The sequence below is a fragment of the Dasypus novemcinctus genome, chromosome 7 (genome assembly GCF_030445035.2).
Source record: "Dasypus novemcinctus isolate mDasNov1 chromosome 7, mDasNov1.1.hap2, whole genome shotgun sequence".
Classification (NCBI taxonomy): domain Eukaryota; kingdom Metazoa; phylum Chordata; class Mammalia; order Cingulata; family Dasypodidae; genus Dasypus; species Dasypus novemcinctus.
The window spans coordinates 5,708,648-5,735,100 of NC_080679.1; the positions used below are offsets into that span (position 1 = coordinate 5,708,648).

The following is a 26,453-nucleotide window of genomic DNA, read 5'->3' on the forward strand; positions in this document are numbered from 1 at the left end:
CGCCCACCCCAGTGCTGATGGGGCACCCCCTGCCAGCCTCGGTCAGATCCCTGGGCTGGGAAGTGGGAAGTTGAGCCTGGGGACCGAAGAAAGACTTGCCCAAGGCCACAGCGAGCGGCAGGACACTCTGAGCTGGACGTGCTGCCCTCCGTCCACCCCGGGCCACCCGCCCCCAGGCCCTGCAGGCGGTTCCCCGAGGGCAGCGTACCCAGCACCCTCGGACACCCTGCGCTCTGCCGTGCTCCAGCTCCAGCAGGTGCATTCTGGGCCGAGAGCCGGGACCTCGCTCCAAGCATCCGGGGGCTCACAGCTGCGGGGAGCTGCTGCCCTCCACATCAGAACCTCGTCCCTGACACTGCGGCCGCGTGGCGAGGGGCAGCCACAAAGACCCCTCCTGCAACTAGCCCCGGCAAAGAGCCTGCGCTTCTGGGCCTCCTTCTACCGCCCGCCCACAGCAGAAAGCCGAGGCTCTGGAGCTAAGGGCTGCTGCCAGGGGCCCTCCGTGGACACGGAGCTTCTCCAGGGTGCCGGGGACTGAGTGCCCAGGACGGGAGGCCAGCCGGGAGCGGGCTGTTATTTTACGAAGTTGCGTCCAGTTTCTGCTCCGCGGTGAGCGTCCACCGCAGTGGAGGGTGCTGGTAGGGGCCAGACCACAAGAGCAGCCCGCCCAGGGGGCTGCCACGGGCGGGCCCAAAGGCTGCCGTCAGCCTGTGCCGGGTCAGCGCCACCCCCCAACTCGGTAGCACCTGCCGCCTGACACCCACCCCAACTTCCTACGTCCCTGCAGTCCAGGAGCCGCAGAGCTGGGCACAATCCACTCGGAGCCCCCAGGGCTGGCGCCACCCCCGTCCCTGCACCCCAGGAGCCCGCGGCCGGCTGCCCATGTGAAGTCGGCTCGGGTGCTCCCACCCTGCCTTGCGCTCTCCCCAGAGTCCACCTGGGAGAGCAGAGTGCCAGCCCGCTCTGCTTGCAGACCCCCGTCGCCGCCACTCCTCTCCCGTGGACATTAGGCTCTCATGGGCCTCAGGTGGGGGCTGGCCAGCTGGGTGGACAGGGAGCCTCCTTTGGGGACAGGGGCCTCTGAGCACCCTGGGGGCACTGGCAGGACAGGGCAGGGGGCCCCGTGCCTGTCAGCGGGTAACTGCACGAGGCAGGCTCGGGCGTCTGGAGAATTCCAGAAGGAGGTTGAGTCTGAAAGGAAGGCCTCCCACCCAGGAATCCCCCCAGTGGCTCCCATTTCACAGAGAGGCCTGGGGAGGCAAAGGGCCTCGACCACTGCCCCAGGGCTCAAGTGGAGGGCCGGCCGAGGGTCGGGCCAGGGCTACCAGCACTGGAGAAACAGGGACGGGATGCTCAGGTGCCCTGGAGCCCCAGAAGGCGTCCCAAGTGGGAAACGCCGCCGGCATCCCGGGTGCTGCAGCCAGCCGAGCCGGACGACCGCAGCGGGAGCCCAGGGCTGGGCGAGGCGTCTCCCTCCAGGTCTGGCTCTGGGTGATGGAGACAAGCACGTCCCAGCTGAGTATTAGTCTCCACGGGTGTGGGACCGGGGTGGCACTGAGCCCATGCAGCACCTGTCAGCCTTGCCCCGGGGCTCACCTGCCCACCAGGGGAGCAGGACGAAAGAAAAGAGCGGGGAGCTCCCAAGCCGGCCCCCAGGCCCCTTCGGAGCACGGGCTGCCAGCCAGCCTCAGTCCCCGAGGCTGAACATCTCGGCTTCTTTCTCCTTCCAGAAGGCGAAGCTGCGGTCGATGTAGCCACAGATGTCCTCGCTGCTGAAGCTGCCCCACTGGGGGCTGGGCGCCAGCTCCTGGGCCACAGGCGCGGGGTCACTGCAGGGGGTGGCAGTAGGGGACGGCGGCCCCGGCGGAGTCAGGTCGGTCCGGCCGCCGGGCTCTGTGTCCCAGGCGCGGCCCCGGCTGGAGCCGAAGAAGCGGGCTTTGATGTCGGCAAAGCTCTTTGATGTCGGCAAAGCTGTCGGTCCACGCGCGGCGGCCGGCAGCCACCTCATCGGTCACGGCCTTGTGGAAGGCACGCACCGCCTCCCAGCCGTGGGCGCCCAGGTGCTCGAAGACCTCGAAGCAGAGCAGGTGGCGCGCCTTGCGCTCCTCGGGGGGCAGGTCGCACTCCAGCAGCTGGAAGTAGCCCAGCATGAAGAGGTCCAGGCTGAGGCGGCCGTAGGCCATGGGCGCGCCGTCCACGTGGGGCAGGAACTGCTCCGGGACAGCGTGGCCGCGGGGCCGCCGGCTGAGCCGCCGCAGCTGCCGGGCGGGCACGCGCGCCAGGATGGCCTTCCAGTGGCCCAGCAGGTGGGGCGAGCACGCGGCGCTGCTGCCACAGCTGGCCGAGCCGGGGGCCCTGGCGGGGCGGTGGCCGCGGGCCGCCGGCCGCCTCCTGGCCCTGCGGCGCGGCCCGATGGGCCTCCAGAGTCCTGCCGGCTGCGGTCCTGAGGGCCGGCGCGTAGGCCGACCTCTTCCAGTGGCCCAGGAAGAGCATGACGATGCGCTCCTTGCGGCAGGCTCGCGGCGTCCAGGCCGGGCGTGCCCGCCTCCGGACGGGGCCTCCTCACAGCTGATGCCCGAGTCGCTGGCCGCCTCCGCGTCGCCAGGCCTGGCCTCGCCCCCCGCCGGGCCGCCGTCGTGGGCCGCTCGGGGGCCGCCCAGCAGCCCCCCGGGCACTGCCCGGGCCAGGCCCCCCGCACACAGGCCCCCGGCTCATGGCGCAGGGCTGGCCGGGGCCCGGCTCGAAGTGGCTGCGCAGCGTCCGCACGGACACCCCGCATTTCCTGGATCTCGTGCTGGGGCCGCGCTGCGCAGGGGGCCGGGCGAGGCCTCCCGGGGGTGTCCGGCCTCTCGTTGGCCCGCGTCAGCCCATTCATGCCCTTCAGCAGCAGGGACATGCTGCGCATCAGGCGGACGACGTGGCTGCACCAGGAGGGCAGGGGCTGCCCGCTGGGCACGGTCACCGCGGCCTCGGCCGAGCCCTCGGATGCAGCCGCCGTGGCCTCCTCACCGTCCGGCCCAGGCTCCTGGGGCAGCAGGTGGCCGTGGACGGTGACGCTGAGCAGGGGCGCGGGCAGCAGGGCCTGCAGCTCAGCCGCCAGCCGGCCCAGCTCGCTCTGGTACTCCTGGCAGCGGTGCCGCAGCTGCAGGTCGGCGATCTGCTTCTCCAGGCGCACCAGGTCGTCCTCGGTCAGCAGCTCCCCGAAGGGGCCCAGCATGGCCTGGTGGGTCTGCGAGTACCTCCAAGCCGCCTGCTCGCCGGCCCCGGGCCCCCGCCGCCACCCTGGGACAGAGAGGGCTGGTCGGCGGGTTGAGGTGCACCCTCGTGTCGCAGCTGGAGAGGGCGGGTTCCCGCCGGGGGGCTCCCCTCACACCCAGCCCCGGCCCACGGTCCCCCACTGGCCCTTGGCCTGGACTTCATGAGTGAGCAGGGCAGCGCCCTCCCCAGCCCCAGGCCAGAGGCCGGGTCCCAGGGCAGGTACGACCTCAGTTTCCCCCCTTGCAAGAGGCTGAGGTGCCCCCACGTCTTCCTCATCTCCCCCCTCCCCTCCCAAATGTTTATCCAAAGGGTCTTCCTCCTCAGAGGCCTCCCAGCCTCTTCTCACCCATTTCCAGAACCTTCTGCGGTTGGACGGCAGCCCTGGAGAACGGGTGGCCTCAACCACTGGCCCGGGGGGTGGGGCAGCTGACTTCATTCGAACGACCCCCTCCCCGGCTCATGCCTGCTGCCCAGCACTCGCAGTCTCCGGGGCACTGAGCTGTGTCCCCCTCCGCGGTGGGTGCCGTGCCAGGCCGGGGCCTCCCTGGCGGTCCCCAAGGGAGGGGCTGCCTTGGACGCTGGGTCCCAGGAAGGGCGACCGAACTTGCCTTTTGCACTAGTGATTCCGGTGCCTTCCACCAGCTGGGCCAAGGCAGGAGCAGCGTGCGGGGAAGGGCTGCTGCCCCGGGCAGGGGCCCGGCCCACGAGGCTCCAGCCCAGGGACCCCCAGCCTTTCGCCGGGCTGTGACCAAGGCCAATCAGCTCTGACTCAGGATCCCCAAGCCCCTTTGGCCTGCCGCCCTCCACTTCCCCCGCACTGCCAGCATCTCTACAGGTCCGTGGGCCCTGCCCCACGTTCAGGCTTGGCGGGCTTCCGGGCTGAGGCAGAAGACCCCCGCCTGTGCCTGCCTGGCTCTGCCCTGAGCGCAGGGGCACCTGGCCCCCACAGCGCTGTCGGCTGGAGAGGTTTATAAGTGCTGTCGGCGGCAGGACCGTGCGCCCTGGGGGTGCCCGAGGGCAGCCAAGAGAACGAGTGTTACTTTTGACTAATCTGAGTTCATTTAATCTAAGGGGCCCCACGTGACAGGTCCTGTCGTGGAGGACAGTACGGGTCTACACCGTGGGCCATGGAATGCATCGTTCAGACCAGACCAGAGGCCTCTGGGGTAGACTCTAGAATGACCGCAGCCAGAGGGATCCTGTGGGAACCCAAGGGAAGTCACGGCTCCCTCAGCTCGGATCCCCTAAGGCTCCCCAGGGGGCTTCCAGGGACCCCCAATAGCTGCTGTTTCCTCTCCGACCTCAACTCCTCCCCCGTCCACTCCCGGGGCGCCAGCCTCTTTGTCCCTCATGCCCCAGGGCCCTTGCACTCGCTCCGCCTAGAACGTGCTGCTGGTCCTGGACCCGACACGGCCCCGCCCTCGCGTCCTCAGGCCCCGGCTCCACTTCACGTCCCCAGAGAGGCTGCCCCTGGCCCCCACATTGAACCCTGCCGTCGCCCCCTCCTGTTCCCACGGCACCCCACCCCCTGCTCCCCAGGTGTGCAGCCCCTGTGTGCCACCTGTCTCCTGCTGGATTACAAGCCCCAGGGGGCGGGACTCGCTGCCTGCACAGCTGGGAACCGTCCTCGCTGCGAGGTGGGCGCCTGGCGAGAATCCGTTAAATAAAAGAGCACGAGGAATCACAGCTGCACGCAGACCCAGGGGCCTGCTCAGACCCTCTGATCTGGTTCAACTTCGTCCTCCCGTGGAAGAGGAGGCTGAGTCCCAGTGGGGCAGGTAGCGCGGTCCCTGCGTACCCGGGTCTCCGGATCCCCCGTGCCGGCTCCGGGGCTCCCCACCTTCCACTTCCACCTGCCACGATAGAACCTCCCGGCCCCGCCCCCTCCCAGGCCCCACCCCCTCCTGGCCCCGCCCCCTGCTGGGCCCCACCTGGGCCTCAGGCGCCCCCTCAGAGCCCAGACGCGCCTGCAGCTTCCGCACCATCACTTGCCGCTTCCACTCGGGGATGGGCCGCCCGTACTCGTCCTGCGTGGGCACCAGCCCGTCGAGGTCGCCCGAGGGCAGCCCGTCCGGCTGCGGCGCGGCCAGGCCATCCGGGGCGCGATCTGCCGCCGCTGACTCGGCCCCCTGTGTGGACACAGCGGGAGCCCCAGGTGAACGGGGGGGGGGGGGGGGGGGGGGGGGTGTGCTGCGGGCGCGGTGGGGGGGGCGGGCGCCGCCTGGGGGAGCTGGGCCCGGGGCCTGCGGCAGGGCCTGGGACGCGCCTGGCCCACCTCCGAGCATGCATGCGGAGGGAGCAGCTGGGCTTTGGGGGGCGGCCGGGGAGGGGGACGCACCGTAGGGCCAGGCGTGGTGGGTGCGGGGAGCCCCCCGGGCGTGGTGCAGACCGGCTGCTCCCTGGGGAGAGGCTGGTCAGGCTGGCAGGGCCGGGCCGGGCCGAGAGGTGCTGCTGCTGGGAGGAAGGGGGACGCTGAGTCGGGGGTCCGAGACCCCGGCCCCCAAGACCCAGCCTGAGGACAGCTCTTGCACCCTGCTTCTGACCCTGCAGATTCGCTCGTCGCTGGGGCTTTTTCTGGGATGTCGCTGGGGCCTGCCCCTGCCTGGTGAGTCCAGAGCCCGTGTTTCACCCCCAGCCCGTCTGCGGCCCTCACCCGGCCGCCCGCAGCCTGGCAGCCGCTGGGGCAGTGTGCGGCCCAGAGGTCTGGGGCCAAAGGCAGCCCTTCGACGCCAAAGCTCCTGCTCCCACCCCTGCGCGCAGGCCCGCAGCCTTGGGGCGCTTGTGCCGCAGCCCAGCGTGAGAAACACACCCCGTGACGCCCCCGCGGGCACGTGCACACGCGACTTCATGGCCCACGGAGGCCTTCCCTCCGACCACGCTGCCCGCTGGTGGGTAGGCTCTGGATGTTCTGCCTTCGTGAGGGCTGGTCACGGCCCCCAAAGGTTCCAGACCATCCCTGGCCCTGAGCTGGCCCATGGAGGCTCAGGCCGGGAGGCAGCCGGACCTGCTGGCGTCCCCGAGAACAGCAGCAGTTCCCAAAGGGGCCCCCAGGTCCCCACCGGCCTGACCCCGCCTGCCCCTGCCCGAGGACCCTCCCGCTCACAGGCGAGTACTCACGGGTGGGGATCCCGAGCCCCGCAGCCCCTGTCCTGCCCTCCTCCAGGGTGGGCTGCGCGGCCAACAGCGGTGGCGGGGGGAACGGCGGCGGTGGGGGCGTCATCAGAAGCGGCACCTGCAGGGGACAGGCCTGGTTGGGGAGCCATGACGTTGGCAGTTCCCAGTCCTTCCAGGCAGGAGTGGGGCTGCCAGCGGGCCAGGCACAGGCAGCAGGTCTGCAGGGACAGGGACAATGCCCCTCGGGTCCGGCCTGGCCGTCCCGCTCCCCTGCCCTCCACGCTGAGTGACCCGGGGCTCCCCGCACTCCCCGCGCTCCTGCCCGAGGCCTGCGCTTGCCGGTGCTCTGCCTTGACGGCTCCCGGGCCACCTGCACTGGCGGACACGTCCAGTCTCCAGGCCCTGCTCACGGCCCCTCTGGGAGGAGCCTGGGCGGGCGCCAAGGCCAGGAGTGTGGCTCACGCTCACCTCCCTTTGGCCTTACAAGACCCGTGTTTATGCACACGCACACACACCTGTGCACACAGGTACACACAGAGGTGCACACACACGCCTGTGCACGCCGCTGCACTCAGACAGAGGTGCACACACAAGTGTATACACACACATGCCTATGTACACACAGGTGCACACACAGGTGCACACACACGCCTGTGTACACACATGTCTATGCACATACAGGTGTACACACTGCACACAGGTGCACACACACTTTGTACACAGGTGTACATAGTGTACACCTGGGTGCACACACATGCACGCAAGCACACACACCTGTGCGTGCACACACCTTGCATGCAGATGCACACAATGCACACCTGTGTGCACACACAGGTGCACCCACATGCACACAGGCAGGAGTCCGCCTCGTGACGGTCCCTGACGCTACCGAGATGACCTGCTCCCTGACATGGGCCTGGTGTCTCTGGGCTGGTCGGCTCAGCGAGGGACCTCGTAAGGAGCTGGGGGGCGGTGGACGGGGCGGTGCGGAGAGGCCGCCACCCCACGCAGACCTGGGCTCAGCCATCCCCCCGCCCCGAGGCGCTGACCGCTGGATAGCCTGGAGGAGCCCTGAGCCTAGAGCGGCTGCCCCGTCTCTGCCAGCCGGGCCTCGACTTCCCCACCTGAGCAATGGGAGCCACGATGTCCACTCTGCTGACCTCAGAGGGGGCCACTGGTGGCATGAGGCCTGCAGGGTGCTGACCCTTAGGCGCTGGCCACAGTGCTGTGTGTGCCCCCACCTCCCCCACGTCCCCCTGGGCTGGCCGAGGTCCCCAGGAGGACACCAGCCATCCTCCCAGAGGCTGGAAGCTCAGAGCAGGCTCGCCCCGTCTCTCCGGCGGCTGACCCTGGGTTCCTGCCATGCCAGCGGCTCTGGGACGCCCCTTTGGCGGGCGGCTGCCCAGCTGTCTCCAGCTCAGAAGCCATGCGACTTCCATCCGAGCCTCCCGCCCTGGCAGTGAGGCCAAAGCGCCTCGCCACCTCCATGCGGTGGTGGGGAAGGCCGGACGTGGCCCTCGGGGGCCCAGGCTGGTGCTGAAAAGAGCTTTGAGCTGAGTTCAAACTCACAGTCCCCCTTTCCAGGACGTGGGCACAGGGTCAAGGGGGGCAAGCCGTGCAGGAGCCGGGTGCCCTGCTCAGAAGGAGCCTGAGCTCAGGAGGACCCCGTGGCCTGGCGCCCTGTGAGGCCATCTCGGCCCCCTCGCCACCCTGTGCAGGGCCGTGGTGGCCTGGGCCTGCCCGGGGCGCTGGCCTTGCCCTCTCGGAGGGTCCCCTTGCTCTCAGCCTCTCGGCAAGGATGCCTGTGGCCCCAGAGAAGGGCAGGCTGTCTGCGGGCACCCCAGCCGGGGGGCACCCTCAGGAGGACCCCAGGTCTGTGCTCACGGCCCCCGACTCCTCACTCACACCCGCCCAGGCCCCCCGAGCCCATGGGGAGTGGCCCACCTGCCCGTCCCCACGCACCTGGCTCCTTCCGGGAATCCTGCCGGGGCGCGGCCGCGCTCAGCCACAGGGCAGGGGGAGCCGCGCGGTCCCGGGGCAGCTGCGGCCCCTGGGGGTGGAGGCAGGAGGACAGAGGCGGGGCCGTGTCCCTTCCCATGAATATTTGAAGGCCTGGGTGTCAGGTGGCCGGCGGGCTCGGGCTGGGTGTGGGATCCCTTACACGGGGGGCCAGGGAGCTGGCTGACCCTTCCAGGAGGGGTGGGGTAGAGGGGAGCAGCCCGGGCTCCTGGGGTCACAGTCGCCCTCAGAGGCGGCCCTTTCAGGAAGGGAGACCACCCAGAGGGCCCCTCCCAACCCCAGCACAGTTCCTGGGGCTCCGTGGGGGAAACTGAGGCTCAGAGGGGGCAACAGGTTTTCTCCAGCTCCTACTTGCTTGAGACCCCAGGACCAAAGGCCCCTCAAGTCGCTGCTTGGGACATCGGCAGTGGCACCAGTGGAGGAGGTGGCCGGCGGGGGCCTGTCGGGGGTGGGCCGGCCAGGGGAGGGGCCGCCGCGTCACGCCCCTCACCAGGAACCCGGCCCTGGCCATTTGCTGCTGTTTCTCAGGGTGTGGCCCCGAGCCACCCTGGGGGACCAAGCAGCCACACGAGCAGCTGTGAAGTCGCGGGCGCCCCAAGCTCAGCATTCCTCCGCCGTGACAAGAACCTCCTGGGGGCGTCTGAGTGGGCCCCCGTCGCTGCCCCTGGAGCTGGAGGCCACGGGGCTGACGTCCACACGATGCCCACACCCCCTGCGGGGCTGTAGTGGAACCCTCTGTCTCAGGCCCCGGAGGCCGTGCCCTTTGCCGGCACCACGACCCAGCAATGGCGACCGCGTTAGCGCCGAGCCGGGGGGAGCCAATCCCAGGCCTGTCGGAGCTGGGGACGGGGAAGGTGGGGACTGGCAGTCGGACAGTGGACGGAGGAGGAGGGCCAAGCCCCGGGCCCTGCTGGCCTGCCCCACCCCTGCCAGCCCGCACGGCGCTCCGAGCCTGCCAGCGCCCCTCTTCCGCCACCCAAGGGGAGGCTGGGAGGGGCAGGAGGTTGGTTTTGGGGGTACTGGGAATGGCCCAGCACATCACCCTGTCCCCGGGGCCACATCCCGGCTCCAGGTCTTGCTAAGGAGAGGTCCTGGGAAGTCACCTCTTCCCTTCCCTAGCCTGTGAATCAGACCCCGGCAGAGCTGGTTCTGCAGACAAACGTTCTGGAGACCCCGGAGCCGGCCTGACACTGGGGCTCCGCGTGCGTGGTGGCTTCTGTCATGTCCTGACGGTGGCGGTGACGCTTCCCAGGCACCAGGGGCAGCCACGTCCCTGCAGCCCCGAGCCCGGGTGACCCCACGTGGCCGTGGAGGGCGGCAGGGGTCGGCCCCAGGCCCCGGGCCCCGGCGCCCGCTCTCGTCCCGGGGCTGCCTCCCACGGCCCGGCCTGCGCTCCTCCGGGATTTCGGTGAGATTTGAGCAGTGGCCGTGTCTGCCGTGCATTATGCATGGAGGGCAGTGCCCTGAGCAGGCCGACAGGCTGTAACGCCACCCGGCCCAGCAAATCATGACCCACAGAGCGGCTGACACCGGTACCCGCCCTTGAGCTTCGGCCGCCAGCCAGGAGCGGGCGTCGGCCCAGGGCAGCCCTCTGCCCCCGGGCCTCAGTTTCCCTAGGTGTAAAACGATGGGGTTCTACGGGCCCTTCCTGACCCGGGGAGGGGACGCCCTGTGCCAAGGGTCTGCCCGTGCACTGAGGCCCTCCTGTCCATTTACGGGTGGGAACACGGAGCTCCGGGGGCTCCAGATGTGCTGCAGACCACAGGGGCCCCACAGTGGGACAGGGGGTGCCAGCGGCCCTCAGCCCCAAGGCACAGGTGCTGCCTGAACCCCCTCACTCCCCTCACTGCAGCCTGGGGCCTCCAGGAGGCAGGTGCGGGGAAGGGTGGGGGGGCTGTCCTGCCCTGGATACCGGGAGGTAGGTCCCCCAGCGTCGGGGGCCGAGGCTCTGGTCCCCGCCTTCGGCCGCGGTCCCCGGCTGCAGACGGAGTGGCGCCCAGCCCCAGCCCTGCAGCCCTGGCCGATGGCGGGGACTGCGGGGGCCTCCCCCCATCCGAGGGTGGAGGCAGCCTTGGCCCAGGTCGTAGCGGGGAGGGAGAGGATGGGCTGCTCGGGGCAGCGCGCAGGGCTTGGGGCCTTGGGGCACGGCAGGCTGCGCTCTCGTGGGGACACGGCAGATTCCAGCACGCACCATGAGGCCAGGGCAGGCGACCTCTGGGTGTTGCATTTCCATCAATATTGCATGGGATGTGCAGCGCCACCCCCTGCCCCAGCAGCTGCCCCCCCAGCAGGCAGGGACCAGCCCAGCCCACAGCTTCCAGCCTTGGGCCCCAGTGCGGGGTGGACACAGCCTTCCCGTCACTGCCCTCCATTCGCGGGGGTCCCTGGGGCCCCGGGCCCCGCTAAGCAGATTTGAGGGCAGCTGGGATGCAGGACAGCACTCCCCACTCCAATGGAGTGTGGCCCGGGCCAGCTGCACCCCCCCAAAGCCCCTTCTTCCCCGTGGGCGCCCGCTGCCTCGGGGTGCCCATGACGGGAGAAGTGGAAAACATGGAGCTCCAGGCCTTCACCCCGAGCTCCCGGGGGGGCCCAGAAACTCAGGGTGGATGCCCCAACCAGCCTCAAGAGCCGAGGGTTTGGAGGGGCAAGAGCTGGCAGGTTGACCGGATGTGGCCCGCCATGGCCTGGGGCGCAGGCACAGTGAGTTCCCGAGAAGGTGCCCCTCCCCTGGGGGGCAGGGAGACGCCCCAGACAGCCCAGAAGGGTGTGGGGGCCCCTGAGGGAGGGGTCCCCCTGACGCCAGGGAGGCAGGGGGCCTGGAAGGGGGTGCAGCCCTTGGAAGCTACTGTGGGAAACAGGAGGTGGCCCCGGAGAGGCCCGGAACCCCAGTCCTTGGAGGGCTGGGCCCAGGAGTCAGGAGGGGCTGGAGGGTGGGAGGCAGGGGACACGGATACCCTGTGAGGTGGGCCGGGGAAGGGTGGGGGACCCCGGAGGCCAGGCGGGACCGGCTCCCTGTGGCAGGCACTGGGGTGCAGCCCCCTCCCGCCCCCACTCTCGGCTGCCGTCCAGGCAGGTGGGCAGGAGCGACTGGAGGGACTGAGGCAGAGCCGGGGAGGGAGGAGGGAGGCAGCAGGGCCTCCCCAGGCTGGAGGACAACAGAGCTCTGGCTACTGCACTGGAAGCCACGGGCCACCGCTTTCCAGGCCCAGCCAAGACCACCCCTGACCAAGCAACAACCACGCGAGCGCAGCCGTCAGGTGCTGTACTAAAACCACGGCAGGCAGTGCCCAGCATCCCAGCTCTACAGCCGCGAGACCAGGGCAAAGCTCGCACTCGTGTGCTCTCGAGCCCACTGGGCTGCCCCCGACGGCAGGCGTGCCTGGGGCGTGCTTCTGCCAGTGACAGCAAGAGGCAGGCTGCGGTGGGGCACCGCGCAGCCACCTCAGGTGGTCCCAGATCCCCAAGGAGGCGCCCGAGAGAGGAGCGGGTGCAGCACACCCATGTCCTGGTCCCACATCTGGCCCCTGCCCCTAACCCAGGCCTGGCCCTTGCCCCTGCCCCTGCCCCCGCCCCGGCCCCAGCCCTGGCCAGCTGACCTGGCACCCTGGCCCCGTCCTGGCCTGTGCCCTTTCTCCTGGCAACCCCCAGGTGCAGAGACAAGCTTTCTAGCAGCTGGGCTATCAGGATCTGTGGTGGGGCCTACCCCCTCCCTCCAGGATGGACGGGGCCTCCCAGAGGCCTTACCGGCCGGGCCGCAGCCCACAGGTACTGGGCGCAGTCTCGGTGTCCGTGGTACTCAGCTAGGTCGGCCGCTGTGTAGCCATCTTCGTCCCTCAGGGAGGGGTCCACGTGGTGGGAGAGCAGAGTCTGGCAGCACTGCAGGAGGGGGGCACTGGCATGACCCCTGCAGCACTGGCACATTGTGCTCAGCTGGCCCCAAGGCAGGCCCCCACCTCACAGGGGAGGCCCAATGCCCTTCACTGCAGAGGCAGGACGAGATATGGGCAGTGGGGTCCCCTGTCCCGCTCAGTGGCCCCCCAGCCTCCTGGCCCTGACAGGGCCCCACCCCCGCTTGCCAACTGCCTCATAGCAGGTTCCTGAGGTCGCCTTCCCCAGGACAACGTGAACAATGGGCTAAACGCAAAAATCACCTTCTTAGAGCATCAGAGGCACAACAGGGAGTGAGGAATTACCAGGGCGAACTCAGAAGAGTTACAAAAGTGAGCTGCACCTTCAGCAGCTGCCGGGGACTGGGGAGCGGGGAGAGTAAGCCAGTCCTCTCCGAGACCCATCATCTGGACGGTCCAGGAAGCGTCCAGCCTGGACTTTGATTAAGCTGATCATGGACTTGGAATTTCCCCTCTTGCCTGGCAGAGGCACATAAGCTATCACCTGAGGCCTCAGATTACTCCCACAATCCATTTTTCAAATATAACACCTAGCATCCAGTCAAACAAAACCAAGAACACAAGGAAATAAGATACCATAAACGAGAAACAGCAAATACAACCAAGAACCAGACCCACACAGACATGAGAACAGACTACAAAAACAAAACAAACAAGCAAACAAAAAAAACTATGCTTACTACTCTCAAAGGAACAAAAACCAAGCTTGAAAATTTAGGCATGGAAATAGAAATTATAAAAAGTGACAAGGCTGATTTGACCTTGAATAGAAGGGGGAAATGGCAGAGACAAATGAGTTTATAAGGCTAAGAGTTTTTTTTTTAAAAAAAGAGGAGGTCATCAGAAGAGTCACGCTTATATGCACACCTCAGCAGGACCCGAGAAAAAGCCCAAGTAGATACAGCCCTAGGTGCTGGCTCTCCTGAAGGCTATGGAGACCCACAGGGTATGTGGTCATGGCAGATGGATCTGGAGTTCTGTGCCATGTCAGAGGGCCTTACTTTGGAATTTGTGCCCCTGAGTATGGTGAAACTGGATTCAGATGTGACCTCTCCACACATGCCTCTTCTGTCACTTTCACTGAACCTGTGGTTGGCGCTGGGGATGGAGCATACTCAGGAGACTTGAATCTCTGGACTGGCCATGTACCAGCTGGGCCGTGAGTCTCAGTAGAGTTGTGACTCCTACTCTCTGGTTCATTGGACTTACCCAGGTCAGCTAACAGGGAGGTGAAGATGGTCAACCACCACACCAGGGAGCCAAGAGTGCCTACAACTGCAAGCAGGAGAATTGCATCCATCATCCATGTGGAATCTAAGCCCCCTCTTGATCTAGAAGTGGAGTAGACATCACCATCCCAGAGTCCACAGAATGGAGGAATAAAATATGCATTAGAGTGGACTTACTGATATTCTACTATAAAATGATTATGACTTGTAATAGAAGAAATTGTAACATCGAGGTGAAGAAAGTGGCCACAGTAGTTGCTGAGGGCAGGGAGAGGGAAGAAGAGATGTGATGCGGGGGTATTTTTGGGGCTTTGAGTTGTCCTGAATGATATTGCAGGGTCAGATGCTGGACTTTACATATCCTCCATAATGCACTGAATTGACTGGGGGAGAGTGGAACTACAGGGTAAACTATTATCCATAACTGGGGGAGAGTGTGAATTACAGGGTAAACTATTATCCATGTACAGCAGTGCTCCAAAATGTGTTTGCCAAGTGTGATGACGTGCCACAATGGTGGGGGAGGTTGTTGGTGTGGGAGGAGTGGGGTGGGGAGTTGGGGGTATACGGGAACCTCATGTTTTTTAATGTAACATTTTTTGAGATATATATATCTTCAAAAAATACAATTTACAAAAATGATGGGGGTGGGAGGGTGGCGAGTGGGTTATATGGGAACCTCTTACGGTTTTTAATGTAACGTTCTTTGTGATCTATTAACTTTAATTAAAAAAAGATGAAAAGATAAAAAAAGAGATTTGAATTAGAAAAAAAAGTGACAAGGTAGATTTGAAAAAGGACTAAATAGAAGGTTTAGAAGAGAAAAACAATAACAAAATTAAAAAGAAAAGAAAGTTGGTTAGAAGAGGCAGTCCAGAATATGGCACAAAGAGATAAGATGAAAAAAAAAAAACCAGTAGATACAGTAAGGTTCTAATATACATATAATATCAATCACAGAAAAAGAGAAGAAAAAAGGGAAGAGGTAATATTTGAAGAGATAATGGTTGAGAATTTCACAGAACAGATGAATAACCAAAGCACAAATTCAAGAAGCCCAACAAATCCTAAGTAGGATAAATAAAAGGCAATTCACTCCAGGTCTAATAATAGTGAAACTGCAGAAAACCAAAGACAAAATGAAAATCTTAAAATCATTCTAAGAAAAAGAGATTTTCAAAAGATGACAGCCTGACAGCAGCAATGGAAGCCAGAGGGCAATGGATGATATTTTCAAAGAGCCAGAGGAAAAACATTAGGAAATTATCAAGCTACAATTCCATACCCAGCAAAAACTCTTCAATATTGAAGATGAAATAAAAATGTTTCCAAACAAACAAAACAAAAAATTTGCCATAAGAAGGGAAGATCTATTAGTAAATCATTTACTTCAGAAGGAAAGGGATTTCATATGGAAGGCCTGAGATACAAGAAGGAAGGAAAAGGAAGGAAAGTGGTAGATTTATGAATAAAGTCTAAATGACCATTGACCAAGTAACAGTGATACGGGATTTTAAAAAGTGTAACAATAGATCACAAAAATGGCATATAACTCAGGAGGAAGGTAAAACAAACTTTGACTGTTGTAAGAGCCTTGTGTTGTATGTGGGTAAGCGAAAGTATTGATTAACATTAGACCTGGATAAATTAAGGATTCAAGTTACAATTTCAGGGTAGCTGCTAAAAGCACAGAAATAGAGTGCATTCTAATCTAGGAGAGAGAAAGTGTGGAATGAATTTTTTAAAAATCCAGAAGAAGATGTGGCAGCCAGGAACTCGTGCTTCTCAGGTTCCCAACAGTGGGGAGCATACTCGACAAATTGGCCCCAGCTGCCGCACTCTGAACCCATCTCTGCGTTAGTGCTGCTCCTCCAGCCCCCCAGCCCCTCCATACACAGCATCCCCTCCCAGTGGTGTTTCCTTCAATAAATCTCTTGAATATCTAATTCCTTCTTGGCTTCTACTTCTTGGAGACCTGAGCTAACACAGGAGATAAAATAGGAAAAGAAAGAGATTAGGAAAGATAAATAAAAGGCAAAAATAAGGGGGCAAAAAATAACCCTGAAAATATTGGCAATTACACTGACTATAAATGGACAAAGATTGTCAAACTGACAAAAGGGGGGGTGGCATAAGTGGTCAACTAGAGGCACAGATAAGACTTAAGGAATCAGAAGGCTGAAAGTAAAGGTATGGAAAAAGATATACCAGGCAAAGAATTAACAGAAAGAGAACTAATGTACCTATAGTTACTATCAGATAAAATAAGGCAAAGATATGGCTTTAAAATATATAAACCAAGAGATGACTGTTTTTTTTTAAACAACCTCTCTCAAGCAATTTTAGGACAAGTACACAAAAATTTGTAAGTAGATGGATTTTTAAAATACAATTAACAACCTAGACATAATGGAATATATAAAAGAGCCCACATGCAGGGACACTTACCGGACATTGTATGTCCTCCCATGGCCCACTGGGTGGACTGTGGGAGAGTGTGGGCGATGATGTGGACCACTGACCATGAGGTGCAGCGGTGCTCAGAGACGTATTCACCAAATGCAATGAATGTGTCATGATGATGGAGGAGAATGTTGTTATGGGCGGAGGAGTGGGGTGAGGGGGGTGGGGGGTATATGGGGACCTCATATTTTTTTAATGTAACATTAAAAAAAGACCAAAGAAATGAAATGAAAAAAAACAAGAGCCCACAGACTATACTTTCTATTGAAAAACACACTGAACATCTATAAAAATTGACCATACATTGAGCCTTAAACTAGGTTACAGCAAAGAGCCAAGGATTGAAATCATCAGAGTATAGCTTCTGACCACAATGTAATTAGGATAGAAAGCAGTAACAAATGGAAAAACTGAAAAGCTTCATATGTTTGGAAATTAAGAAGCACATTTTCAAGTAATCTGTGGGTCAAGGAAGGATCAAAATGGGAATTAGAAAATATTTTTTAACTGAACCATTAAGAAAATGTGTGCAATACAGCTAAATCAGTACTTAGAGGGAGATTCATAGCCTTAAAATAAATATATTAGAAAAGAAAAAAGGCTGAAAATAAACTTTCTCAAGAAGTTAGAAAAGAAAGCAGAATAAGGGCAAGTGCAGAAATTAATGAAATAGAAAAAAACCCCACCAATATATTAGAGAGAATTAGCAGAGTTGAAACCTGATTGAAAACCTGAATAATACAGAGTAATCTCTGGTGAGGCAGATTACTCTTTGATAGAGACGAAAAGAGAAAGGCAAAAAAAAAACCAACCCACATCTAGAATAAAAAGTGGGGAAATACCCAACAGGCTATAAAGAATAATGAGAGTATTCTGAATAGCTTTATGCCAACATATTTGACAACTTAGATGAAACTGATTCCTGGAATGTTCACAGAAAAAAAATTTCTAGAAAAATTTTCACTTACAAAACCAACATAAAAGTAATAGAAAACCTAATAGTTCTATAAATAAATAAATTGAATTAGTAATTAAAAGTCTTCCCTCAAAGAAAATTCTAATCCAGATGGCTTCATTTGTGGATTCTTCAACATATTTAAGGAAATGAGACCAATGTAACCACAACTGCCTAAAGAATAAAAAAGAGGGAATACTCCCTAATTCATAGAATGCCCTGAAGCAAAAACGTAACAAAGACAGTATAAGAAAAAAACATTATAGGCCAATCTTACTAAAGAATACAGAGGCCAAAATCCTAAACACAATGTTAGCAAGACCTCTGCTGTATATAAAAGGGACAATATATCATGACCAAGTTGGATTCATTCCAGGAATGCCATATTGGTTTAACATTTAAAAATTAATCATTGTCATTCACACCATTTAAAGAATAATGAATGTAATATATTAAAACATCAAATATATTAAAATAATCATTGCTTCCCTTGGGAGGATGCTAAGCCTACAACTCATTATTCTGAAATTTTGGTTTTAAGAATAGGAGAAAAACTATCACAGCCAAGAGTAGCCTAAGGAGACATGACAACTGAATGGATCAGAAAAAGGACATTAGGTAAAAATTAAGGAAATTTCAATAAAGTATGGACTTCAGTTAATAACAATGTATCAGTATTGGTTTATTATGACAAATGCAGCCTACTAATGTAAGCTGATAGTAATAGGGGAAAATGATGTGGGGTATATGGGAATTCTTTGCACTATCTTCTTAATTTCTCTGAAAATCTAACAATATTCTAAACTGTTCTAAAATGTTCATTTTAAAAGGAGGGAAGGAAAAGTCAAGTGGTATCCCGACATTTCTGGGATGGAGTATATTTCTGAAACGGTTAGATTAAAAGAGGTTCAGCAGACAAACCAGCACTCTGCGGACCTTGCTTGGATCCCGCTGGAGACGCAATTGAGGAAGCAAGGCAGGCTCTGCCCTGGAGGGTCTGCTCAGGCGTGTGGCTGCCACAATGCGCTGCCTCCGGTTTGCTCTTAGACGGTGGAGCGGGTGGGAGCCAGCGGCCGGTAAAGAGGGAACCAGCTCAAGGGAAAAGTTTCTCAGCGGGGAGGCTGGAGTGACCGTGCTTCCCCACCAAGGCAGGGTGAGGGGCGGGAGGGCTCCTGGCTTGCCCTGGCCCGAGGGGCTTCCACAGAGTATTTCATTTTAGAAAAATAGTTTTGCTGCTTTGAAAAATAAAGATAATTTTAAAAATAATAAAAAAGAAAGAAAGCCACAGAGGCAGGCCCCCCCTCCCACTTCTGGAGGAGGAGCTGGGGTCTCGGGAGGGCGCTGCCTGAGCCCCCCAGCACCGGCTCCGCTCAGTGCTTGCCTCCCTGGGGTGCCCGTCTGGGACACACTCTCCACTCCCACCCCTGAACCGCGGCCCCGAGAGGCCACCCACCACACCTGCGCCTCTTCCCAGACCCCTGTCCTCCCTCTTCCCGAGCACCCCTGACTCCCATCCAGCCCCTCCTCCCAGGTTCTTTTTTTTAAAAAATGTAGCAGATCAAAAAGCAGCCCTGTAGGGTGCTCAGACCTCCCTCTTCTCCCTGGGCCTGCTGAGCAGCTCGGCCCCTCCCCTCCCGCCTAGGTGGGATGGGGCTGGGGGACCGCGAGGAGGGGTGCAAGTCACGCAGCGCTTAGGGGTGGCCTGCAGGGGGGCGGGGGGAGAGGAGCGGTGGGAGGGGCTCCGGAAGTGCTGCCGTGAGCCCTGGCTGCTTCTCTGGCCAGAACCTGCAACGGGCCCGCTCTCCTCAGACCGTTTCCTTCGCTCGACCCGGCCGGGCCCCCGGGGCCCAGGAGGACTCGGCTTCCAGCCGGGAGCAGCGGCCGGGATGGGCTCTGCAGGTCGGCGGTCCCCCAGGCCTGCCCCGCGGGCCGGGGTACGCGGCCTCAGCTACAGCCTGCAGCAGGCGGCACCGACAGGAATGGAGGTGCTGCAGGCAGGGCGCTGGGTGTGACCGGGACAAGGTCAATTCCTCCAGGCCCCGTTTAGGCAAGGCCCCTCCGGGTGGACCGTTCTCAGAGGCCGGGGGCAGCACTGGGGGGGCAACGCTCAGCGGCCGGCTCCCAGGCCTCGCCTCGAGGCTTCTGTCTGTTTCCATTTATTCCAGAACTCGGGGGGACGTGTGAGCTAACGAGAAGGCCCGCCCCGACCTTAACCCTGGAGCCCGGGAACCAGCAGCCAGACCCCATGGGCTCTCAGGACAGGGGCTCTCGGGTCCCTCCCCCCGGGCTGGATAAGGACGACCCTCGCCCGGCAGGTTCGCCTCCCCCCTCTGACACGCAGTGGGGCATGCTGGGCTGCTGCCCGCCCGCCCTGACTCCAGCTGTTCGGCCTCCCCGGGCGACCAGCCGCACGGGGGTCTCTTCCCCAGCTCCTCTGGACCCTTGGGGCCGTGTAAGACATCAAGTGGCCACTCGCTGAGTTTCGGCGGTGCCCGCGCCTTGTCCCCACGACGGCCTCGCTCCCTGGCTCTGAGCGAACGGCGCCCCTGCCGGCTTGGGGGTTCTGCATATTGTTTCCTCGAGACGAGCCTTGTGGGCCCCGGGATTCATCTGGATAACAGCAAAGGGCTAACGTCCCCCCGGCCTGACCCCGCTCAGTGTGCCTGCAGCCGAGACGGCAGCCCAGGGCGGCCCTGGAGGCACGGCCGGCCTTGACCGCGAGCCGGGGTTTCTGTGCAAACGGAGGGAGCACAGCGTCGGGGACGGGGCAGGGATCTCGTCACCAGGTCTGGGTCCTAGCTTTGCCACCAGGCCTTGAGCAAGAGACTTTGCCCCCCTGAGCCTCAGTTTACCCACCTGTACAAGGGGACTGAGAGCCCGTCTTGCAGGCCGTCCTGAGGAGGACGTGGCGTCTCTACGGCGCGCCCCGGCACGGGAGGCCCTCGGGAGCGGCTACCTTTCTGAGTCTGGGGGCCTTGCCTGGCAGCCCCCCGCCCCCCACGGGCCTCACCTCCATCTGCCCGTGCTCGGCCGCGTCATGGAGAGGGGTGCCCCCCCAGCAGTCCCTCATGACGGGCGCGCCCATCAGCAGGAGCCGGTCCAGGATGGGCGTGTGTCCGCCGCGTGCTGCGAAGTGGAGGGCTGTGGCGCCCTCATTATCCCTCGCGGTCAGGCCGATGTCGGTGAACGTGACCTGGGGGGGCAGAGCAGGAGCAGGAGGCACACGGACCCGGCCTGCAGGCTGTCATCCAGGGGCGGGGCGGAGGGGACAGGGCTCAGGGCACAAAGTGAGGTGACCTTGGCTGGCCTGCTGGGAAGGCACCATGACCCCAGGAAGCCCTGAGACCAGAGGCTCCTCCGACGCCCCTGTAGCGGGGCAGCGGGGCATCCAGGGCTCAGGGTGGGGGCGCAGGGAGCCTCGGTGGTTTTATCTGGGGACTCCACAGTCCCCAAAGCCACCCCAGCCCCAAATCTTAAGCCAATCATCCCCAGGGCCTGGTGGCATGCACAACTGAAAAAACCCCACCCCTGGCACTAGGGACAGTGGTAAGTGTCCCCTGATGGGGGGACGGAACTGGGGAGCTGATGTCGGCTCGGCCTCCTTGGGGGTTCTCTCCCTCCTGAGCCCACCCCGGCACAAACAGGGCCTGTTGGCCCCTTGGGAGCACTGGATTCGGAGCCTGCGGCCATTCTCTGGCCACCACGGGAGGGACGGGGGCCCCTCGCACAGGCTCCACCTGTGGGGACGCCAACTGGGCTCTGGCCCATGGGCCTCGGGGGCAGATGCTGTCAGGAGGCCATCCCGACAGCCGTGGCCACCCCCTCTCCTCTGGAGTGGACCCTGGAGCGAGCACCGGGGACAGGCGTGACTCAGTTCTGCCAGTGAGGTGGGGGGGGGTCTTCCAGGACGTTCTGCCTTCCTCACAAGAGGGCCGTGCACGTGGCGCCGCCCCTTCCTCCCCCTGCGCCGTGGCTTGCACGTGGCCCGTTCTCACCCCGAGGGTGAAGGCCGCTGGCCGGCGGGCTCGGGCTGCCGACCCCCTTCTGACGTGGGCGCGGCCGCCTCCAGCTGCCTAGGCTGGCTGGTCTTCCTGAGACCGCAGCCCAGCGCGTTCCTGACTCGATGTTCAAACATCGAGGTGGGCAAAGGACGGTGGAGACCCTCGCCAGGAGGCAGCGGCCCCCAAGGAGCGAGTGCCCTGTCCCTGGATGGAGAGAGCCAGGTTGTAAGCCACCCTGCTCCCCCATGGCCCTGCTGCTGCTTCCCCAGGACAGAGGCTCATGCCATGGCCCATTGCGTGGTGGCCCGTGTGGCTCAGTGGCCCCCCACCCGCCTCCCCTACCCCCACGAGGGTCCACGTCCCACGCTGAGCACTGGCTGCATGCCCAGCCCTGGGGCCAGAGCAGGCAGGACTTGGGGTGCACCCAGGGCAACTTGGCTCCCGTGCCCACTGCCTGGATACCTTGGGGGTGGGGTGCAGGGGAGCCCCAGGGGAAACAGGGGGCTCCCACAGTCCTGCCATGCTGGGGAGAGCCACAGGGCGGCTCTGGGGCCACGCGGGGGGTTAGAGCTGGGGGCTGCCCAGCAGGCCCATACCTGCCAGCTCGTGGCCGTGGCCCGGTACCCAGGCCGGGCCCGGCGCACACGGGCGCTCAGTGACGAGACACCGGAGCAGCTCTCGGCTCTGTGCACGGCCCACCTGACCCCAAGAGGGACCCCCGACCTGGCTACAGGCTCTGGTGGCTCAGAAGCAGCTCTGGGGCCGGGGTAGCGCTTCACTGGACCTCCCCTCCCCGACCCGGTGGGACGCCCCCTTACCAGCCAGACGACGAGGGCGTAGTGGCCGTGGGCGGCGGCGGCGTGCAGCGCGCTCATGCCGTCCAGGGCACGCAGGTGCACGTCGGCCCCGCAGTCCTTCACCAGGAACTGGGCCAGGTGCAGGTGGCCCTCCTGGCAGGCCAGGTAGAGGGGGGAGGCGCCGCTGTGCGTCCGCCGGTTCACGCCACTGCGGGGACAGCTGGGCTCAGAGGGTGCTTGGCGGGTAGCGGGTGGTGAGGGGGCCCCAGGGAGGAAGGGCCTGCCCTGGCGGATTGGTGCGGGCGCCAGGCCAGCCTCTGCGTGTGCCCGCCCCACGCTGTGCAGCCCCAGCCTGCACCTGGAGTTTGCACAGGTTGCGCACTGCCCCGGCCGAGGCTCACTGGCTGCTGAAAGCCAGATCGGCCCATTCCCATCAAGCTGGAAGCTGGGCTGGGGCCTCGGCAGGGGCGCCTTCTCTAGTCGGCACGACGGCCTGGAGAGCACAGGGGGGCGGCGGTGGGCAGGCCAGGCCGCCCCCGAGCCCAGGGCCCGCTCTTACACAGGGCAGTGTGAGCAGGACACCCGCGTTCCAGGCCCCAGAGCGACCGACCAGGGCCGGGTCTTGGATTTCCCGTGCCCCACTCTGTGCTCGGGTCACTGTGGGCACAGGAGAGTCCCTGGTCCCCAGCGGCCGGGCTGAGGGAGAGCGGGTCCTCTGCCCACGCCCTGGCAGCAGACACGGGGAACGCGGCTGTGGAAGGCGTTTCCCACACCCCTTGCAGCTGCTGCCCGGGGTCCCGGGGGTCCCTGCCACCCCCAGCTGGAGCCCCCAGCCCCACCCAGCTTCAGGGTCCAGGTCATAAACATCCATCTGTTTAGACCAAAGGTCGCAATCTGGACTTGACTGTGAATCCCCCAGCCACCCCCTGCCTCCAAGCCCCCCTTCCTGAGCCTGGGGGTGCCTGCCCCGCCTGGGCGCTCTGGCTGGATGGGATGGAGAGGAGCTAAAGTGGAAAACACTGGCCCCGGCTGTGGCCGGGGTCACGGGGGCATCGGGAGGGGGGCAGGGCACGGTGACCTCGGCTCCCGTCAGGAAACAGACTTGGCTCCCTGCTCCGGACCCTCCGCCTCCTGGGGCCACCAGCCGGGGTGCCTCCGGTGCGGGGCTGGTTTGCGGTGAGCATCCCACCTCCTCTCTTGTTTCTGATGACAACCCAGTGGCTCCAGGACCCCGCCCAGAGGAGCGTCCCCGCAGCTCAGGGACATGGAGGATGCAGGCACAGACCGCAGCTGGCAGAGGGGAAACTGAGGCCCTCCCCACAGGCCCAGAGCCCTCCTCGGGACCCGCCTTGGGGACAGCCTCTGCGTCACTCGCTGCCTCTGGCCCTGGTCCCACACCGTGGAGAAGTGGAGGCCCTTACTGGTCAGGGGGCCTCCCCAGAGGGGCAGAGGGTGGCACAGCTCAGCAGAGACCCCCAGGGCCCTGGTGGGGACGTGGCACAGCAGCAAGCGGTCTGCCCGCTGGCTGGGAGGTGGATGTTTTTAGAGAAAGATGTGGGTGCTTCCGTGTGGTCTGAGGGCCAGTTTGGGGTCCAGGGAAGACCCCAGAATCCAAATGCCCTGGGCACATAGATCCAGAAGAGGGCACCGCTCCACAGCTGCGGTCTCGGGGCTTGTCCCTAATGGGGCGACTGTGACAATGGGACAAGTAGAACGCTCCCCTAGAAAGAGGAGAGACGGTCCACCGAGGCGAGAGCCCAGGGATTCGAGAGGCGGCCGAGTAAAGGGTGGGCGTGAGAGCCCTTCCGGCTGTGCCCTCGCCCGCCGCAGCTGCCCGGCACGGGGGCCGAGGTGAGCCGGACCACTGGGGGGAGGGGTCCTGTTGCCACCACCCCAGGGCCTGCCTGTCCACACTGGTGACAGAACCCCATCCTTGAGGAGCCCTGGCACGGGGACGGGACAGTGGGGTGGGCGCATTCAAGCCAGGCTGACCGGGACCCTTGGTCTCCCCAGGTCCACCCATGAAACGACCTCAGCTTCCTGGGCACGCCTTGAGGGCCCCCGCGCCTCCTGCCCGCCTTCCCCTGCTGTGTGCGCCCCCGTGCGGGCTGTTCTAGCACCTTCCTGGCTGTTCTCACTGTCCCCTCCGGTCCCTGTGGCCGCAGGGTACAGGTCCCCAGGCCGCAGCCAGGGCCCTTCCTGGCCCCCCACTTGGAGGCTCACCCCTGTTCTGCCCCCCACCCCGACTCCAGACCCGCCCTCCGCTGACAGGGTGCCTGCCCACAAGGCCCCCTCTGACGCCCCCAGGCCAGTCCTCCTCTGTCCCCTCCTTGGCCCCTGCCTTGGGTTGCATCCCCTGCCTCTCGCCAGCCCGCTCCCCGGGCACGACCCCCTGCCCCTGCCCGGGCCTCACCTGCTCTGGGCGGCCACCAGGAGCTTCAGGCAGGTCAGGTCCCCGCTGACCGCGGCGTGGTGCAGTGGCCAGGCGCCCTCCAGGGTCGGCAGCGCCGCCGTGTGGCCCTCGCGGAGCAGCCACTCCACCACGGTGGGGTGTCCGAAGCGGGCGGCCAGGTGCAGCGGGGACACGCCCGAGGCGTCTTGGTCCTGCCGGGGCAGGAGGGGACGGTGGGCCCGGCGCAGGCCCGTATGCCCAGCCGCCTCCCTGCTTCCCCCGCGCACACAGGAGGGCCCTGTCCACCGGGACGTGGCGTCAGGGCAGGCAGCTGGGCGCTGCACGGCCGGAGGCGGACGCTGCCCAGCCCACCACCGGCCTCAGCTGACCTGCCCACCCACCAGCCGCGGGCCTGGTAGCAGGGCCCCCCGAGGCCCGGGCGGTCAGAAGCAGGCGCGGCTCTGCCCTGTGGGCTCTCGAAGAGCCTGGATGGAGGCCGAGGCCTGCGGCTCTGGGGGGGTGGGGGGGTGTCCCTGACACTGCCCTTCCCTCCCCAGGGACCTGGCGGGGGGCTCCCCATGCACCTGTGGCCTCTCTGAGCACTCAGACCTGCCAGAGGCGGCCCCCAGCTTCCCAAGGAGCAGGTGGGCCACCCAGGGGCAGGCGGGAAAGGGAGAGGGTGGCTCGGGACAGAACGCCAGCAGGTGGGCACTGAGCCCCCGTCCTGTCTCAGCAGCTGCCCCAGCCGGGCTGTGCTGTCAGCGGGACCCAAGGGGCCACAAGCCACGCCACAGCCCCCAGGCCTGACCCCACAGCCCCCACCCCACAGTCCAACCCACAGCCATACCTCACGGTGCCCCACCCCATAGTCCCCGACCCCACAGCCTTGACCCCACTGCCCCCCACCCCCCAGCCCCCCCAGCCCACAGCCTCCCCAGCTCCCACGCCACAGCTCCGACTCCACAGTCAAACCCACATCCTCCAACCCCACAGCCCCCACCCCACTGCCCCCACCCCACAGTCCAACCCACAGCCATACCTCATGGTGCCCCACCCCACAGTCCCCGACCCCACAGCCCTGACACCACTGCCCCCCACCCGCAGCCCCCCCCAGCCCCCACACCACAGCTCCGACTCCACAGTCAAACCCACATCCTCCAACCCCACAGCCCCCACCCCACAGACCCCCTCCGCACAGTCTCCGACCCCATAGCGCCCACCCCAGCTTCTGGCTGTGGACCCAAAATTCCACGGAGCTTCTCCAGGGACTGTCCAGATCCTGGAAAACAGGCCCACTGGGGACCCGTGGCAAGACCCCCCGCCCGGCAGGGGCTGTGGGGAGGGGGCCGGGCCGCAGGGTCGTCGGGGGGGCCTGGCTCTGGAGGAGCTGGTGCTGGCTTTGGGGTGGGGCCGGGAGGGCTGCGCCCACGGCGCCGCGCGCCCGAGTCCGGCTTGGCCGCGTCCCGGGAGGCACGGGGAGCCCCGCGCCCCCGCCGTGCGCACCTGCAGGCCGCAGCCGCCCTCGCGGACGAGCCAGCACAGCGCGGCCAGGTGGCCCGTGGCGGCGGCGTCGTGCGCGGGGGTGGCGCCGTTGTGGGCCCGCCGGGCGCCGGGCAGCCGCGCGCGCCGCACCAGGAAGCGCAGGCAGTCGAGGCGGCCGGCGCGCGCGGCGTGGTGCACCGGGCCGGCCCCCCGCGCGTCGGCGACGCCGGGGCCCAGGGCGCCGCCCTCCAGCAGCCGCTCCAGCGCCGCCAGGTCCCCCGCCGCGGCGGCCGCCAGCGCCCGCTGCGCCGCCATCCTCGGCCGCCCGGCGGCTGTGCGGCCGCGCGCGGCGTCCCGTTTCAGGCGGCCGAGCGCCGGGATCCGGTTACCCGCGGCCGCGCCGGGGCAGCTGGGAGGCGGCGGCGCTGGCAGCCCTGCGGGCCTCCCGGTGGGGCCGGGGCGGGGGCGGCCGCGCTGCCCGCCAGCCAGGACGCCGGCGCCGCCTGGGCCTCCGCGCGCCCCCTCGCCGGCCGCAGCAGGTGCGCCCCGGGGTGCCTCTGCCCGGGAGGGAGCGTGGCCCCTCGGGTGGGCGGGCGACGCCGTGTCTGCTTTCCACAGGTGCCAGCCCCCCGGCGACCCTTCCTCCCGTCCTCATGGGAAGGCAGCCCCAGCCGCTTAGCGCCAGGCGTGCTCTGGCCACGTGGGGTCTTGGTGCTGGGCTGTCCCCACCCAGAGGGCCGAGCTCCGTCCCTGTCCCGGGGCCTGGGCTGTGGAAAAAGCCCACGTGGCGCCACCAGCCCTGCCCTCTCCTGGCCCAGCGCCTCGCGCCCCTACC

The 26,453-nt window shown here is 63.7% G+C and overlaps 1 protein-coding gene across 1 annotated transcript; it reads right to left on the minus strand.

Annotated features, from left to right (window-relative positions):
- Nucleotides 1-1,434: 1,434 nt before the first annotated feature.
- Nucleotides 1,435-25,933, minus strand: ESPNL (espin like). Its single transcript, XM_058301300.1, is given in 15 exon segments — nt 1,435-1,954; nt 1,956-2,309; nt 2,311-2,528; nt 2,531-2,630; nt 2,633-2,715; nt 2,718-2,775; nt 2,777-3,258; nt 3,261-3,282; nt 5,190-5,387; nt 6,362-6,490; nt 12,136-12,267; nt 19,957-20,139; nt 21,766-21,952; nt 24,158-24,348; nt 25,640-25,933. Coding segments are annotated over 15 exon segments (2,898 nt in total). The 3' UTR covers nt 1,435-1,687.
- Between the last annotated feature and the right edge of the window lie 520 nt (nt 25,934-26,453).